We start from the raw sequence: 17,022 nt of genomic DNA, 5'->3' as shown, positions 1-17,022 counted from the left end.
ATGTTTGTTTTAGTATGTAAGTTATTACTCTTACTGCACTCACAGAAAGGGGTGACAAAGGTCCAACACCCCAGCTTTAAGTAGGATTCAAACCAGTTTAGTCTGTGCCAGAAAGTCCCACCCACTATTACAGTTGGTCTAGTAATATGTTGTGGCGAACCAGGCTGAATCCAGCACTGAGATACTGTAATACTAAGACTGAAACCCGGTAGATTGTTCATAGGCTACTTTTACAGGAGGGTTTGTTAGCCTATTGACAGTAAAAAAAAACCAAGGCTTATCATATTATTGATTTTAGCGATGATGTCAGATAAGAAGGACCACCTTGCATTTCTCAGTTCCAAATTATAAATGCAATGTCTCCGGAGTTTTGTTTTTCACCACATGCGAACCAAAGACTACCTTCACCTTAGTGGGTTCAATGGCATTAGTAACATTTGTAATTTTAGAATTGAAATTATCTACAAGCTCATTGACTAAGACCCAAGAGAGGGCAGGTGTGAAAGAAAAGGCCTGAATAAATATTTCACTGGTGTTTTCAGTGAAAGACCATTTGTGATTACCTCTGTTTGAACATTTGTGTACATGGAGATAATACTTTAAAATCAAACGCAGGAATGATCATAGAGAGCAACATCAGCCACCACAATGTTAGAAATGTCAGATCCTTGGAGACTATTAAATCCAGAGTGTACCCCTTATTGTGTGTGGGTCACATGCTGAGTTAGTACATACTTATCAAGAACACAAGTTTATACTGCCTCTGTCCTAGTGGTTGTTAACATGGACGTTAAAATCACCAACAATAACTGCACATTCAAAGTCAATCCGGATTATACTCAGCAGTTCAGCGTATTTGAAATGTTTCGCAGTATTCAGATAGATATTTTGGAACGAAGCTTGAGAAGAGTACTTCAATTGAAGAGCCACATATTCAACATAAGCAAAATTTCCATAAGACATCTGTTTGCATTGGAGGGACTCATTAAACAAAATGGCAACTCCACCTCCTTTCTAAGTTGGGAGGGGTTGACTCAATAAGAACAGCTGCACTGTTGTCTTGGTCTAACCAAGTTTCTGTTAAAAACATAAAATCAACATAATTCTTAATCATAAAATGATTGATTAAATGTGTTTCCTGCCAAAGACGTGACATTTGATAAAGCTAAATTTAGTGTAATAAAAACATTATCTGCCCAGTTTTTTGACACAGACTGGGGCTGACGAGGAATGGATGCTGTATTTGATAAATGTGCATATTTGGCATTTCACCATTATTTTTCTATTACCTATCAAGACAGGAATTGAGGAAGTTACTGGCACACTGGACCATGTCCTTTCATGGGATGTGTCATGAGTACCATTAGCCTTGCATTAGCCTGGACCCAGAAGACATCCATTTGGATTTGCTGTATTTTGTACACAAATAATAATAATAATAATAATAATAATAATAATAATAATAATAATAATAATAATAATAATAATAATAATAATAATAATGATAATAATAATAATAATAATAAGACTCATGATATTTTGAGGACTTTAATGTAGTTATTCATGATTCACTCCTAATCCTAAATGGCAATGTTTTATGTCTTTAGTCTTTTCTGACCTATACCTTTAATTACTTGTGATTTAAATTAAAGTGATGAATAGTAGCTCTGTATTTTGGTAAATGGGCGTTAACTGTGACTTGGCTGAATCTGAATGGGTTTGATAAGAAAAAAAAAGCATTGCAGTCAAAAGTACAGAGTGAACCACATTAAACATTGATGAGTGAAGCTTGTGGCTGTTGCCTGTACTGTGAGTACTTTGCTGTGAGTGAATCACTGCCTGCTTGTCAGGAATTGACCTCTCTGGCCTCTGTGCTGTGAGTCTTAACGCTTTCACTGCTCTGAATGATGCATCCCAAAGAATGAGTTATAAATCAGAAAAAATATTTATTGTCCATTTAAAGCTTTAGTCACACTGTAGAGTACACATATTACACAGGACTGTCATGTTCATTATGGAAACATTATTTATCTATTCTATACAGCTCACTGCTCAGACAATGTGGTTTTCATCAAAAGCCATTTTATAGAATGATGTATATGTGCAGTAAAGAAATAAGACAGTTTAACCAACAATTGAAATTAGTGGCTTTTTAGACATATGACTTGAGTTATTATCAGAATTACGCACAATTTATTTGCACACCGTATTTGTATTTAGCTTAAACATGAAAGGTTCAGTACATACAAAGATAATTGAGTTTCTGGATGAATAATTGTTCAATTGAGACTTAACAGCTGGCACATAATTTCTCTCCGTCAGCAAAAAAAGCACTGAAGTGAAATCTATTCATCATCATCAGTTTATATTGCAATTTAGGGTTACTCCACCAAATAACCTCATATAAATAACAATACATACTTAAGGTTTATTATGAGCTGTGGTTTTTGGCCACCACATCAAAGTTTTCATAACATTTTTTCTGTTTGTCACATAATGTAGCACAGCCAGTACATATATATTTAGGTTTTCTCTTGCAGTCACAAATTATGAGAGTAAAATTGCTTTAACAGTTTGGATAAGACTCACATGCCTTACAGGGTACTTTTTATACAGGAACTGACATACTTTGTGACAGTGAATTCAGTTAGAATTTTAAATGTCAGAAGAAATAAGAAAGCTTATCATTTGATCCTAACTGAGCAATGCATTTTTGAAGTCAATAACAGCTTGTTACACAAAAAATCTCTGTGATGCAAGACATGAATATTTATTTTAGAATACATACCTTATATAACATTGCTGTTGGAGTTTTATTGGACTTTAGTTAATTCTCCCCTGAGTTTGGCAGTGATCTTGTAATCTAAAGGTTTCAGTGTTAAACCATAGGAGCAGTTTAGAGACAGATCCTCATCGGGGCATTTCTCAAAGCTACATTGGTGAAGAAGAATTGCAAAGAACAAAAATATCTCTACTTTGGCAATCTGGTCCCCAATACATCTTCTCTTCCCTGCTGAAAAGATCATAACATTGTTGGTGAGATCTTTGTCCAGGGAGCCATTTTCATCTAGGAAGCGCGAGGGGTCAAAGATATGTGGATCCTTCCACTTCAGGGGGTCATGATTGATGGACCACTGATTGATGAAGACCACCATGTCTTTGGGGATGTGGAGACCTTCGATAATGACGTCTGAGGTTGTGGAATGAGGGATGGTGACAGGCACAAAGCTGGTGAATCTCATTGTTTCATATATGAAGGCATCCAGGTAGGCCAGGCAACTTCTGTCCTCCACAGATGGCAGCCTGTTTCGCCCCACCACCTTGTCAATGAGCATGTGGAGTTTTGTTTGGAGTTCAGGGTATTTTGCCAAAAGAAGGATAATCCAGTGAAGAGCAGTGGAAACAGTATCCAGACCTGCACCAATCAGATCTGACACCGTTCCCTCCGTGTGGCCTTTGGTGAGTCCATTGTCATTGTCAGCCTTATCAATTACACCAATAATGGCATCACTCATATCCCTTGTCACCTCTGGATCAAAGGTCTTTCTGTGCTCTTCCACCTTACTCTGGACAAACCCAAAGAACTCTTTGTTCAGGGATTTAAAGTTCTTGAAGACACTGCGGACTGGATTTGGGAAAGACTGAAGCCATGGCATTACGTCTACCAAGCTGCCAGCCCCGATTGTCTGTCCAAACTCATCCACCCTCTGTAACATAGCTCTAAACTCAACCTCATCATGTCCATAACGTTTTCCAAAGCACAAGGCACAAATCACATTAGCTGCAGCTACTGTCAGCTCATGGGCAGGGTTGAAATACTGGCCCTGAGCACTGAGTTTAAGGAAAATCTCAACTAGCTCTGTGGCTTCAGCCACAATTTGCTGCTCAAAGGCTTTTTTGGTCTGACTGTTGGCAGATGAAAATGCTCTGATTGTTGATTGAGCAATCTTCCTGTGCATCTTCCACTGTTTGCTGTAATTGGTGAAAGTCATACTTTTTCCCCCTGAGACAGTCTGAAAAGACACAAAGTTTGGTCTGCCTGCAAATTCTGTGCTGTGCTGGACCAGAGCCTGACGTATTGCCTTGTCTCCATTCAAAACCACAACATCGCTGCAACCTAGTCGTATCTGGTATACGTTGCCATATTTCTTGGCTAGTTTGGCAAAGGTAATGTGAGGCATTTGGCCCAGCTGCATGGCGTTACCGACCACAGGCCAGGCGTAGGGTCCTGGCAGTCTTCTTTTCAGCCTCAGGTTCCTGACCCACAGACAGGCTTCCAGACAGAAAAGGAAAATAAAGGAGGCAACCAGAGCAGGCTGGACCTGTCCACTCCATTCTCTGATGATGCTGCTGCCCTTCACACCAAACTCAGTGTCCATTTGAGCCATTGTATTATCTTGTTGTTCACCTATCATCCACTGCGTCCAAGAATAAGGCAATTTTTACTTAAAACTGGAAACCATTTCAAGTTCTTCTTAGTAGAGTCTTAAATATATTAAAATACTCTTTTTGTTGTTGTATTATAATCAGATTGACAAAAACAGCTGTACCAAAAAAAAAGACTCCAAGCAGCACTCACATGTCTCACCCCTCCTCTACAGAAGTCAGTGAGATGAGCTCGATCAGGTTGAGTGGTTGTCTGTAGCGTAGCGCGTCTTCAGATGACCACTTTCGAAGAATGCAGATTCAAGCCTTAACACTTCGCTTATATGTATCTCTATGGTGGGAGGGGTCAGCGACTCAGGTTTTTTATTATCTCTCCCCTCCCATTTTGACCACAGTCTGCAGACCTTAGTCCTATTCCCATTCAGGCCTGCTTCCAGCAGCGTCCCTTGTAGGATGACGGAAAAGGAGAGCAGCTACTTAATAGGTCACGTTGCCAAAAACTACAGATTTACAGTTTTATTGCCAAAGAACATAATAGAGATTACCATAACACTCTTTAAAGATAAACAACTCCACATACCAATTAGCCCATGTTTAAAAATGATGCACTTTTGCAATGTAATGGAATGGATGGAAGCTTACAAAGGTAGAATAACGGGCAATTAATGGACAAAGACTAAAGTTGATTATTTTTTCCTCTGGGGTTAGATGTCTTTGCTGTTTGCACTTTCTTATGGACTTAGCACTCCCCTATGGACTTTCCATGGCTATTTTAAACATGATTTGGTGCCTGTTATTCACAGCCAAGCTGTTAATTCTAACCATCCAGGGAAAAGGGCCCTGTGATATCACTATGAAAGCTGTGGATTTTCTGATCCAAACACTGAATATACACAAATAGCACCATTTATGATGTTCCATAAAACGTATGTTGCATAGTGTTAGTGTTAGCATAATCTCCTCTTAGAGAAAGGTCACTGAGATAATGTAGCTGTTGGGGTTTTGGCTGCATCAAAATAGAATTCAGCACTTCAACTGTGCATATTTGTGCAACAAAATGCTACATTTAAAAAAAAACTTGGGTTTAAATGATATTCAGCCACAAGTCAAGTATTTCAGAGCTTTCTATTTTTATAACAATGAGTAATGACAAACATCTAAACAATGGTGGTGCCACATGTCACATTGTTGGCATATATCTGACAGTGCTGGCGCTGACTAAATAATACATTAAGACTGAGAAACTAGTTTCATAATGTAGTCAGACATGCACATAGTAAAAAAGAACTGCGAATAGATGTAAAAGTTTAATCCAGACACACAAACTGATATTTTACACTGACAATTCATTTTATTCATTTCAGATATAGCTTATTTTGCCATTTTCAATCATATAAAGTCAACACATTGATAACAAAGTATCCTCTCTCGTGAATGCTTAAACATTCAAGACCCAATGTTGCCTTGGCACAGACAGAAAAACATATCCATTGGGTATTATAGCATAAATTCTTGAATAAGAGATTGTAGTGACATCCAAGTAGCTCTGAAGATCTTACTTTGTAAACTTTGCAAACAAACATTGATATGATAATGCCTCATGACTGAAAAAAAATGCTAAACATCTGCATTGTGTGTACTGATGAGACTTGTGTTTGGCATGGGGTAGCCTCAGTGCTTGTACAGTAAAACAAAACCCTGGTTACATAAAGTTTGGGAAGTATTCATGGTTCATGGCAATGTCTCTTCTTCACTGACGGATGATCCTTGATGAAAGACTTCCTCTTGGCTTCCCGGCTTCTCTATTTTTCTTTTCATCAACATTCTTTGTTTAATGTGTTCAAATGCTTTGAGTACAGTAGATAGTGAAATAGATTAAACTTCATTACATTTATTTTCATACCTGAAATATGAACTTATAAAAACAATATTTTGTAACTTCTTTATGTAGCAAAGATTAAATATATTCTTTACATATTACAATTAAGAACAATTAAGTGACTTCATTACATTCACAAGCATTTCATATACAGTTATGTTAGTTTAAATTGACATTTAAGGGATGTGGCTAATTCTGCACATGTACATGCTCAATAGTGGATGAAAAACAAGCAAACCACTCAGAATTACAATAATGTACAAAATCTGATCAAGTATATTTTGTGAAGCAGAAATGCCATCCCTTTTGCACCAATCCCAACAGTCCATGAGCTTGAATTCTAACTCTAACTAACATTACATCTTTGAAATCATATTCTCAGCCCTGAACAATAATTCAAAGACAGACCATGTTAAGATATTCATTAAATATCATCATTAAATATGAAAGTCTTAAAACAATAGGATTTAGTGCACGTATGCTGATACTCACTGTTAAATGTTATTGGTGGGGAAGTGTATAGTCTTTGCTGGCCTTGAGTCACAGTATTGGGATGTTCATGCTGGGGAAACTAAGCCAAGCAGCTTTCCCCTGAGCTTAGCGCTGACACAGAATCGGAGGGGCTTCAGCGAGAGCCCGTAGGAGCAGTCAAGAGTGAGGGGCTCAGAGGGGTCGCTCTCAAAGCTACACTGATGCAGCAAGACTGCTGTGAATAAAAACACTGTCACCTTGGCGATCTGGTCACCAATACATCGTCTTTTACCCATTGAAAAAATCATGACACTGTTGGTTTTGTCTTTATCGAGGGCCCCGTTTTCATCAAGGAAGCGTGTCGGATCAAAGATGTGTGGGTCCTTCCATGTCAGGGGGTCATTGTTGACAGACCACTGATTGATGAAGACCACTGTGTCTTTGGGGATGTGGAGACCCTCAATAGTGACGTCTGAGGTGGTGGAATGTGGGATGGTGACAGGGACGAAGCTGGTGAAGCGCATGGTCTCATAGATGAAGGCGTCCAGTAATGCCAGGTTACTTCTGTCCTCAACTGATGGCAGTCGGTCTTGGCCTACCACTTTGTCTATGAGCTCCTGTAGTTTGGCTTGCATGTCTGGGTATTTAACCAGGAGCAGGACAATCCACTGCATGAAGGTTGATGCTGTGTCTTGACCTGCTCCAATTAAATCTGTGACAGTTGCTTCTACAAACTCTTTGGTCAGTCCGCTGTCCTTCCCATGCTCGATCACATTGATGATGGCATCACTCATGTCCCGGGTGATGTCAGGGTTGAAGGATTCTCTGTGCTCCACCACTTTATCTTTCACAAAGGCGAAAAACTCCTCGTTGAGGTTTTTAAAGTTTTCATAGACACTGCGGACTGGGTTAGGGAAGGATTTAAGCCAGGGCATGACATCTACCAAGCTACCTGCCCCTACTGTCTCTCCAAACTTGTTCACCCTTCTCAACAGGGTCCTGAACTCCAGGTCATCATGTCCATATCGCCTCCCAAAGCAGAGAGCGCATATCACATTTGCAGCAGCTACTGTAAATTCATAAGAAGGGTCAAAATACCGTCCATCAGTGCTGTGGCGTAAAAATACCTGCACCAGTTCCATGGCCTCAGCTGTAACATGCTGCTCAAAGGCTTTTTTGGTCTGACTGTTTGCAGAGGAAAAGGCTCTAAGGCTGGACTGGGCAATTTTCCTGTGCGCTTTCCACTGTTTGCTGTAATTAGTAAATGTCATGCTCCTGCCTCCAGAGATCATCTGGAAAGAGGCAAAGTTTGGTCTGCCTGCAAACTCTGTGCTGTGCTGTACCAGAGCCTGACGGATAGCTCTTTCTCCATTCAGAACCACAATGTCACTGCAACCTAGTCGTATCTGGTACACATTGCCATATTTTTTTGCTAGTTTGGCAAAAGTAATGTGAGGCATTTGGCCCAGCTGCATGGCGTTGCCAACCACGGGCCAGGCGAAGGGTCCTGGCAGTCTTCTTTTCAGCCTCAGGTTCCTGACCCACAGACAGGCTTCCAGACAGAAGAGGAAAATTAAGGAGGCAACCAGAGCCGGCTGGACCTGTCCACTCCATTCCCTGATGATGCTGCTTCCCTTCACACCAAACTCAGTGTCCAGCGCCATTGTGACAAATTTTCAGTGCACTTGTTCCTCCAAAAAGAAAAAAAAAGGACTTTGAACAAAGTGTGTTCAGTGATTGTATATTTGGGAAGGGGGGGGGAGAAAAATAAAAGCTCATATATCCATGTCAGATGACAAAAATATTGCAGGTGTTAATCAAGTGACAGTGAGGTCATTATGAGAAATACTTAATTAAAATGTTGCCTTTAGTCAGTCTTTTCATCAAAATGTAAGCTTTAAGTGCCTGCTTTTTGCTTCACTCCAGCGTCTTATATGTTTTGCAGTTGGTGGGCAGGGCTCAGGATAACTTTCATACTCCTCCCATTGTGGTAGCCCTGCAGACCCCACTACATTATCTCCCCGCTGTCCGCCGATCTCGGAGGCGCGTGCTTCTGAGCATCCAGTGACACTTTGAGCGTGCAGCGTGAACGACAGCCGTCCACTCCAGAGGAAAGACCCAGCAACTGGTGACGACTCAGTTGGAAACGTGTCGAACCAATTTGTTTTACTAATTGGAGGACTGGCAGCGTCTGCACATTTCAAAGTGTATCTTTCTATCATGATTTTTTTTTTTTAAATATTGGCTGCAGAAGACTCAGCAGGGCGTACGCGTGCCTAAACAAATGTTTGCATAGCTACGGTTTGTCCAACTCTACACTTGATTTTACAATTGAATTGAATTTTCTAAAATCTCTTTATGTGTACTTCTATTTCCAGCTGCGTGACCATACCACTATTTATGTGTCCAGTTAATGGTCTCTGTAGATCTTAGAGATCAAAACAGTTAAATTCTCCGTTGGAAATTTAACCAGATAAAATCTGTATGCAGTAACGTGTCTGTAATGATACGCTTTAATATATGTTCAGTCTAGAACAAATATTCAGTTATATTTAAAACTAACGTTTTCATTGTGTTGTAACTGCAAAGATTAATTTAGCTAGTGTTGTTAGTTTGTGATAAAAATAAAATGTGCCCAAAAAATAAACTTGAGAGAAAGGTGTGCACCACTTAACCCCATCCAAAGACCCTCAGCCAACCGTATTTTATACATTTTTTATTTGATTTATACACAAAACATATTAGAGATTTCAGCAATTCAAGACATTAATTTCTGTTTTTTAAGAATTAACGCTGAAGATAAACGTTTAGAAGATATCACGGCTAAATGTGTAGGTTATATGTTTAAAAAGAAAAATATTACATATGACAAAATATCACCAGTGTCAAGATCAATATAAGCTTAAGGATCCCTGTGGAAATATTACTGTCATATATTTGATTAATTTCTTTCTTTCTTTGAATGATTCACCTTTGCATCTGGACGTAGCAGAATATAACTTGACTGAACACTCATACAATAAACTAGCACAATAGTTCTGTGCTGAAAATCTGTAAATTATTGATACATGAATTAGACTGTGTTGAAACTTCAGGTGCCCCCTTTAACAGTCGCCCTCCTTTCAAGCTACAGTGCTCAGAAATATTAGGGAAAATCTGAAAAAAAGAAAAGAAAAGGCAAACAATGAAAAGTCTGAGGTCAAATCTTGGTTATATTTAACTACTTGCCTCAGGTAACAAATCCCAAGCTCTGCTTTTTTGTTTAGTTTTTTCATAGTTGCACAATCATGTTATGTATCAGTCAGTTTTTGTTTGTTTGTTGTTGTTGTGTATGCTCCATCATAGATTGATAGATAGATAGCCTGTGTGTTTGCCATTGATTATAATAATTCATTGAAATTCCTTTTGCATTAATTTATTAAACTTTCAGTTCAAAGGGATTTGATTCCCCAAAGAAAAAACATTTTCCTTCCCTGCGCGGGATACACAATTTGTTTCTTGTTTTCCTACCGACTGTGAAGTTTATTTTTGCAGGTACGTAATGACCCTAATTGAATGTACTAAAACATTTCCGACGTAAGTCAGAGGGACAGAAACTGACACACAAGCACAGTCAGTCATTATCAGCAGGAGAGGAAGAGAAGGATGAGGGCTGAAGAAGGGAGAGGACAGAAGCAGCTCTGGATGTTGAAAAATGATATTAAATATAGACTTTTAGAAATATAGTTATAATTTAGATAAATGGTAAGCTTGGGGCCTGTTTTGACCCATTATAAAAACAAATGATGAAGCTAAATTTATTTTTACATTCACAGTCAGAGGTAAAGTCACGCAGCACACAAGTCACAAGCCAAGTAAAACATTTACCATGAGCTGTATTTTTATATCTCATCATAAAGTTTAATTGATTTTTGCCTGTGTGGCTGATTTTACAACTCTTTTACAGTATTGCGTGACTAAATCTGAAAAGCAAACATTTTACTGCTATGAATGATATGACAGAAAGCTTTTTATTTGCTTACACTTTCACCAGAAAATGGTTATATTGTACGGAATAACTAACAGGTCTTATAGACGCAGCATGCCTAAATTGTGACAACGAGCAGGGAGGCAACAATAAAAGTAACTTAAGTGTAACTACATTATGCATTATGTGTCATTCTTCCACAGTAATGGTCCTTACACACGCTTCTACAGATGTAGAGAGTTTTGCTGGTTCAGAGCTCTGCCTGAAAGCTGTTTGTCTTGAGAAATGCGGTGTGGCTGAGCACCAAAGCCTCCAGAATGATTCCTCGGTTAACCAGAGACATAGCAATGTCTTCGAATACACTGACTGCATTGGGGATGACTGTTTCTCCTCTCCTCTATTCCTATAGGGGGAATCCCCCTACCCCCCCCCCCCCCCCCCCATCTCCACCGACACCACCATCTCCTCCTCCTCCTCCTCCTTGCCTGAGTCTGCTCCTCGTACACATGTGGCCATTCGCATCCCCATCACGCTAATTAGAACCAGGTTTGTGGCTGAGGGAGGGAGTGTATGGGTGTTGGGAGGGTATGAGGGGTGGGTTGTGTGTGTGTGTGTGTGTGTGTGTGTGTGTGTGTGTGTGTGTGTGTGTGTTGAAAGGGTTGGAGGGGTGGGCTGGGGGGTGTCGTGTGTGCATTTTGCGTGTGGCTGCTGTGTTTGCCTGTGATTACCCCTTGTAACCTGGCTGTGAAAGGTTGGCCCTGACCCTGCGTTGACTCTGGCTGAGGGGGTGGTATTTGGAGGTGGGTGGAGGTGGGGGTGGGGTCTATATGCTGCTGCATGTCATGTGCTAGCGGGTGGGTGCTCCACTGTGTGGAGACAGGACCAATGGCAGACCAGGCTGGCCCGGCTCTGGAGCTAATCGTTGTTTACTAGTCTCATTTCCACTTCTCAGTGAGCTACTGTCACGCACACCACCGACAGGGAGGAAGGAAGAGGGAAAGGGGGTAGGGGTTTGGGTGTGAGGCAGGGTGGGGGGCAGCCGGGAGAGGAAAGCCAGGGGTCCAACAGGCAGTTGGGGAGCTTTTGAGACAGGGAAGGGAAGAGCAGAGAGAACGCAGGAATCTGAATGAAGATTAAGGGTCTTTCTTTTTTTTCATGACAGAACAAAGGTGAGCCAAGACTGAAAGCTGCAGCCAAAAACAACCCAGACAAACCAGTAAACAGACCAACAAAAACATCTTCTGGGCCTGCGCCATCTCAGGCAGCCAGGAGGTAACCACCGGACATTGCTAGTTAGAGATGGTGATGTTTGAAATGAGAGCATTCTTATTTGCCAGACCACAATATGTGGAAAGAGAGTTACTTAGAAAAAATGTCACTGTTTGACCTGATTGTTGTTTATGTGTAAAAAAAAAACGAACAAAAAAAAAACAGAGAAAAACACAGAAAAGGCACAATTCGCTTCAGTGGGCTGACACAAAATTGACTGGCTAAAGTGGCTAAAGTGGTTAAAATAAGCAGTATTTTGACATATGTGCAAGAATAACCCTGCACAGATGATTTAACTCTCAAGGCTTGCGGGATCACATTTGCATATCGTCAAATAGATAGATTACGTTAAAAAACAAAAAGGTGGCAAATTAGTTTTGTCAAATTTTGTCTTGGTTCTAAACAAAGTCTGTTATACCAAGTTTAAAAATGTAACACGACTGTATTATCACTTTCCATCTATGTTTATGTTTACTTGGTATATTCAAAAGAAGCACTGTGGATCATGTCTGTTTTCAAAAATGCCTTCATAATCGAAAGGAACACAGCATCAACATGACTATGAACATGGTCATTCTGCTGACAGTTTGTATTAACCACAGTTCACCCATAGCACTATGAACCAATACAGCACAAAAGAAAATTATTGAATTATTGAAAATTAAATTTCTTGTTTGTATTCTTGTCAAAACCTCACATGTCTGGAAGGTTTCACAACAAAAAGGGGCCATGGTGAGTGAAAAGCAGCTGTACAGCCAACCTTATATAAGATGAGGTGAAGTTAAATATCACTGTGGTCATCTGGAATTTAAAAATACCATTCCTGGGAATCTGGTTATCTGATGTATTAGACCTGCTGTGCCCAAAGATGTGTCGCCACAGGCAATATGAAACAACCCACATACAAGAGAGGAGAGCACTACTTTTGGAGAATGCTTTCCTGGAATAATTTAAAGTCCATGAAACTTACTTCGTGACTTCCAAAAGCATGATTCAACCGTAGCGCAAAATTTTCTTACACTTACTGCACTTTTCATGTGGTCCTATATAGCAGCAATGTATAAGGTTAGGTGTTTGATTGAGCTCAGTGACCACCCATAGTACAATGTTTTACACTTGTAATACTTCTGGGAGATATTTATTTAGAAATCTTATTCAGAGTTCCAGACTTACAGCAATTACTGTATAAAATGTTCAAAGTGGTATGCAATAATTTGATTCAAGATCAAGAACGAATGACAGTTGTCTTTGAATGCACTTACTCAGATCAGCCTTAATTTTAGGTCAAATTATGGCCTTAAAATAAAACAAAACTATAGGAATAAATAGTTGGACTAAGAAAAAAATGATGAGAAAATGTAATAAAATGATAACAAGGTTCAGTGAGATCACACACTGTAATGCAAGCTATTGCAGACAAACCGTAAGTTCCTGCATTATTAATTAATTGACTAATATAATAGTTATTTTTTGTCTTTTCCCACTCTCCTATTGGACTGGACACTATCTTCACTGTGCGCAGACTGCATGATAAATCTTCACTTAATGTGGCACCCAGCAGGAGCCATGTATTATGTACAGTATAGGGATATTTGTTTCTAATCCCGTAGAGTTTTTGCGTGCTAGGGGAGCAGAGTGGGGATGAGCTTGCATGCCATTCTGGCCTGGTGTGTGGGGAGCTCGGTCACTGAACTCTGGCTTCACCGGGGAGCGGGGGTGGGGGCAGGAGGTGTGGGGAGTTGTACTGAGAGATTACAATGAGATGAGGGAGAAAGCACAAGCAGAAATGGCTTCCAGATGACCCCGGCTCTGTGAGCTCTTAAAAGGCTGGCTGAGACATGGGCAGGACAGTTCATTAGGCATTTCCCTCCTCCTGCCAGATATAAGAACTACATTGGCCTAAAAACTGTATGCCACTGTTAAAATATTAGGTTATACGCATGTGGGGATAAGGCCAAAATAAAGATATCAAAAACTAGAACGTTGAAATCACTTTATTGACATCACAGGTCACAATGTGCTATATTATAATGAAATGAACAATCATTCAATGAATATTATTACCTATCAGGAGGCAATTAGGATGTTAAACTTTTATATGGATAACTCTGGATTATTACTTTGAACATTCAGTCACCCATGTGACATCTTTTTTGAATTGGTATAGGTTGCATATCATGAAATTCTGTATTTTTATGTTGTTTTTATCTAAATTTCTTCATATTTTGGTTTTGGAATAATGGAGCTGGTCTTAAAAGAGCTGTCTTTAAAAAAAAGAAATAAAAAAAGGCAGCTTTCCTGTCAACATTGACCTTTGTGCGGGCTATACTGTTAAAATCAGTGGCAATAGGCCATGGCTGCTTCTTCTTCAAAATAAGAGAAGTCATCTATCATCCACAAAATACAATTTTTCCATATAATACTTTTCTGCCTTGTAATCATTACAGTAGAGAAAGATAGGAGAGATTAAATCTTTACCGTAAAGAGTCCATTATGAACTTTGCCCTCTAGAGTTACCTTTGATTCATGCTTTTACTCACTTAGTCCTTAAATAATGCTGTGAGTTATGAGACAAACCATTTTATATTACATTAACTCGCCTATCTGTATTTCATCTTACACATGAGCTTGACAATGACATTATTTATGACATATTTATCTCGACTGCCTCGGTTTTACACAATGCTGCTATCATAAGTCACACACAGTTATACTGCCAGTTATTTACTGTCTAACACTGGCGTTGCGGCACATGGCTAACTTGAGAAAGATATCCCTCTTTTGGGTCACTCAAAAGAAAATTAAAGTGGAAATCCACCTTGAAGAATTAATCACTTGCACATGGACACATTTCGTATACAGCTGGAAACTACAAAGACAACAATCATCAGTGATGTTTTCTAAAGCCTATTGAGTTTCATTTCATTGAATTTCACTTCATAAATTGACTTAATAGAGACAGTTCTCATTAATAAACATTGCTGTCAGTGTACCAGAATGTACACTGACAAATGTGTACGTCTGGCTTGTGCTTCAACAAACACACATGTTCTCAATTGTCAACATGTGGGTAAATCATGGGAGGGATGGTGTGAAAAACCCGTAGGAATACTTCATTTAATTTATTCATTATAACTGTAGAATAAGGTCTTATGAGCTTGAGACTCTGCATTTGTGCTCAAAGGTGCATCCCAATAGAGCAGATGATCATAAAGATATAGAGAAATGTACTTGTAATATGTCCAGCAGTACCAAAAGAATGCAAAGATTCATGTTTGGATTTTGGAGTCACTGTAACATTTTATTTTCATGCAGCCTACAATGTTTTGTTAACAACTTCTTGGCAAATCTCACTAGAACACAGTCAAATACTGGGCATTTAAGATCTTATCTTTTTGAGTTATGTTTTTTATGTAATTTATTCATTTTTTATTCCAAAATGCATTTTAAAATATTAACTAGGTAACTGCAAATGCATAGTTTATTATAACTCAATCACCACAATAATAAACTACGGCACATATCAAGAACTGCACACAATTATCCCAATTTCTGTACAAATGCAAGCAAATCCACAGACGTAATTAGTCAAACAAACTCCTGTCTCATGACAACTAAGAAAGATGACATTTTGACATTCAAAATGTTGGTGAGTTTACTCATACAATACAATATAATATGTGCTAATGCTTTGATTATTCAATCACATCCTTCTGTAGAGCGTCTGCTCAGTTTGCTGTAATAGGATTTTTTTTTTAAAACATGATGTTCGTATTTTTTCTCTATACTTTCTACTGATTCATATATTTCTCCTCCGTCTTTCTGTGAGACAGACCGTTCCAGCCTGGGATCCCTGCAGGTGGGGAGGCTGAGCTGGTCTGATTGGGGTGGAGGGGGCCAGTGGCTCAGCTACAGGCACACTGAACATTACGTGCAGTATGGATACTACCAGCGGATTGCTCTTCTCATTGTGTAATTGGGCGGACAATGTTCCGTGATTCCCTCTCTTTTGCACCTTCACATGTTCCACTTGAGCAGCTTGTGAATTTTAGTGTCCTGAAAATGAAGCCAGGTCAACGAGCGGTCGGGTTACCCCCCTTCACTGCTCAGTTCATTGACTGTGCTGGGCCCTCCAGAGTGATGCTGAAGCGTCAGTGGTACACATATACCATTGCATAATTATAGCTGGAAAAAGCTTACCTTTTGATTTAATTCAATTGTACTGTAAATTAGGAATAGTAGGGGGGGTAAACAAATAATAATAAAATTTGTGATTTAAAAAAGCTTAAAAGCTGTGAAATGTAGTGTATCCTCAAGCCAGAGCAGGCAAAACTGTCAAAGAGGAGAGTGTGAAATGAGTGTATGTGGGTGGCCTTATATTGGGCTTGTGTGCTTTATGTCCCACACGCTTTTTTGCACACCACAGCATTGTGTATCTGGGATTGTAAATTGTGAAGTAAGTATTGCGGAGTGGAAACTTGACCGAGGAATTCACTTGAATCCCTTCAAATTGTGACTGCTGAAGACTGGCTTCCAGTTTTTCCAACCTTTTATCTGTGAAGGTAGTCATAAAAGCCTTCATGTGGTTTGTTCTTCTATACATAATACAATCTGGTGCTCCACATATGCACACTGCAGCCACGCAACAACCATGAATTGGCCTTAACATAAATATAGGATATTGCCAGCCTCAAGTCTTCAGTATGATGCAGACTAAGTACTTGTTGGATTGTCAAACAGCATCTGAAACCTCTTCCCATGGCACCTCTCTGCTGTCATCATCTATAAAATACACATTATTATACTTTTATGGATTATAGTCTTTATAATGGAGAAAAATAGGAAAGCTTCACCAGTAAATATGTTATGAACTTTGCAGTACACCTTTGATATACACTTGAATGTAAAAACTTTAAAAAGTTGCAGCCTTATTCAATTGGCATTTAAATTGTCTCAAAATGTAAAAATCTCTCAGCAACCCATCTGCTTCCATTAATCTACGCTGCCTAATTTGTGATTAGTATTGACCCAGTGAGCGAACTTGTTCTGT

General features: G+C 39.3%; 2 protein-coding genes across 2 annotated transcripts; both read right to left on the bottom strand.

Moving 5' to 3' along the window:
* Nucleotides 1–1,932: 1,932 nt before the first annotated feature.
* Nucleotides 1,933–4,665, bottom strand: LOC134001134 (cytochrome P450 1B1-like). Its single transcript, XM_062440698.1, has one exon. The coding sequence runs from the start codon at nt 4,413–4,415 to the stop codon at nt 2,814–2,816; it is 1,602 nt and encodes a 533-aa protein (XP_062296682.1). The 5' UTR covers nt 4,416–4,665; the 3' UTR covers nt 1,933–2,813.
* Nucleotides 4,666–5,884: 1,219 nt separating this feature from the next.
* Nucleotides 5,885–8,400, bottom strand: LOC134000622 (cytochrome P450 1B1-like). Its single transcript, XM_062440026.1, has one exon. It carries the CDS (start codon nt 8,398–8,400, stop codon nt 6,823–6,825), a length of 1,578 nt encoding a protein of 525 aa, XP_062296010.1. The 3' UTR covers nt 5,885–6,822.
* Between the last annotated feature and the right edge of the window lie 8,622 nt (nt 8,401–17,022).

Source organism: Scomber scombrus, chromosome 19 (genome assembly GCF_963691925.1).
Source record: "Scomber scombrus chromosome 19, fScoSco1.1, whole genome shotgun sequence".
NCBI lineage: Eukaryota > Metazoa > Chordata > Actinopteri > Scombriformes > Scombridae > Scomber > Scomber scombrus.
The sequence above is the reverse complement of the archived record's forward strand: the minus strand, read 5'-3'. Positions and strand labels throughout refer to the sequence as shown.

What these genes read in the sequence shown, in the direction of transcription:
- LOC134001134 (XM_062440698.1), bottom strand. Translation starts at nt 4,415, where the DNA reads ATGATAGGTGAACAACAAGATAATACAATGGCTCAAATGGACACTGAG.
- LOC134000622 (XM_062440026.1), bottom strand. Translation starts at nt 8,400, where the DNA reads ATGGCGCTGGACACTGAGTTTGGTGTGAAGGGAAGCAGCATCATCAGG.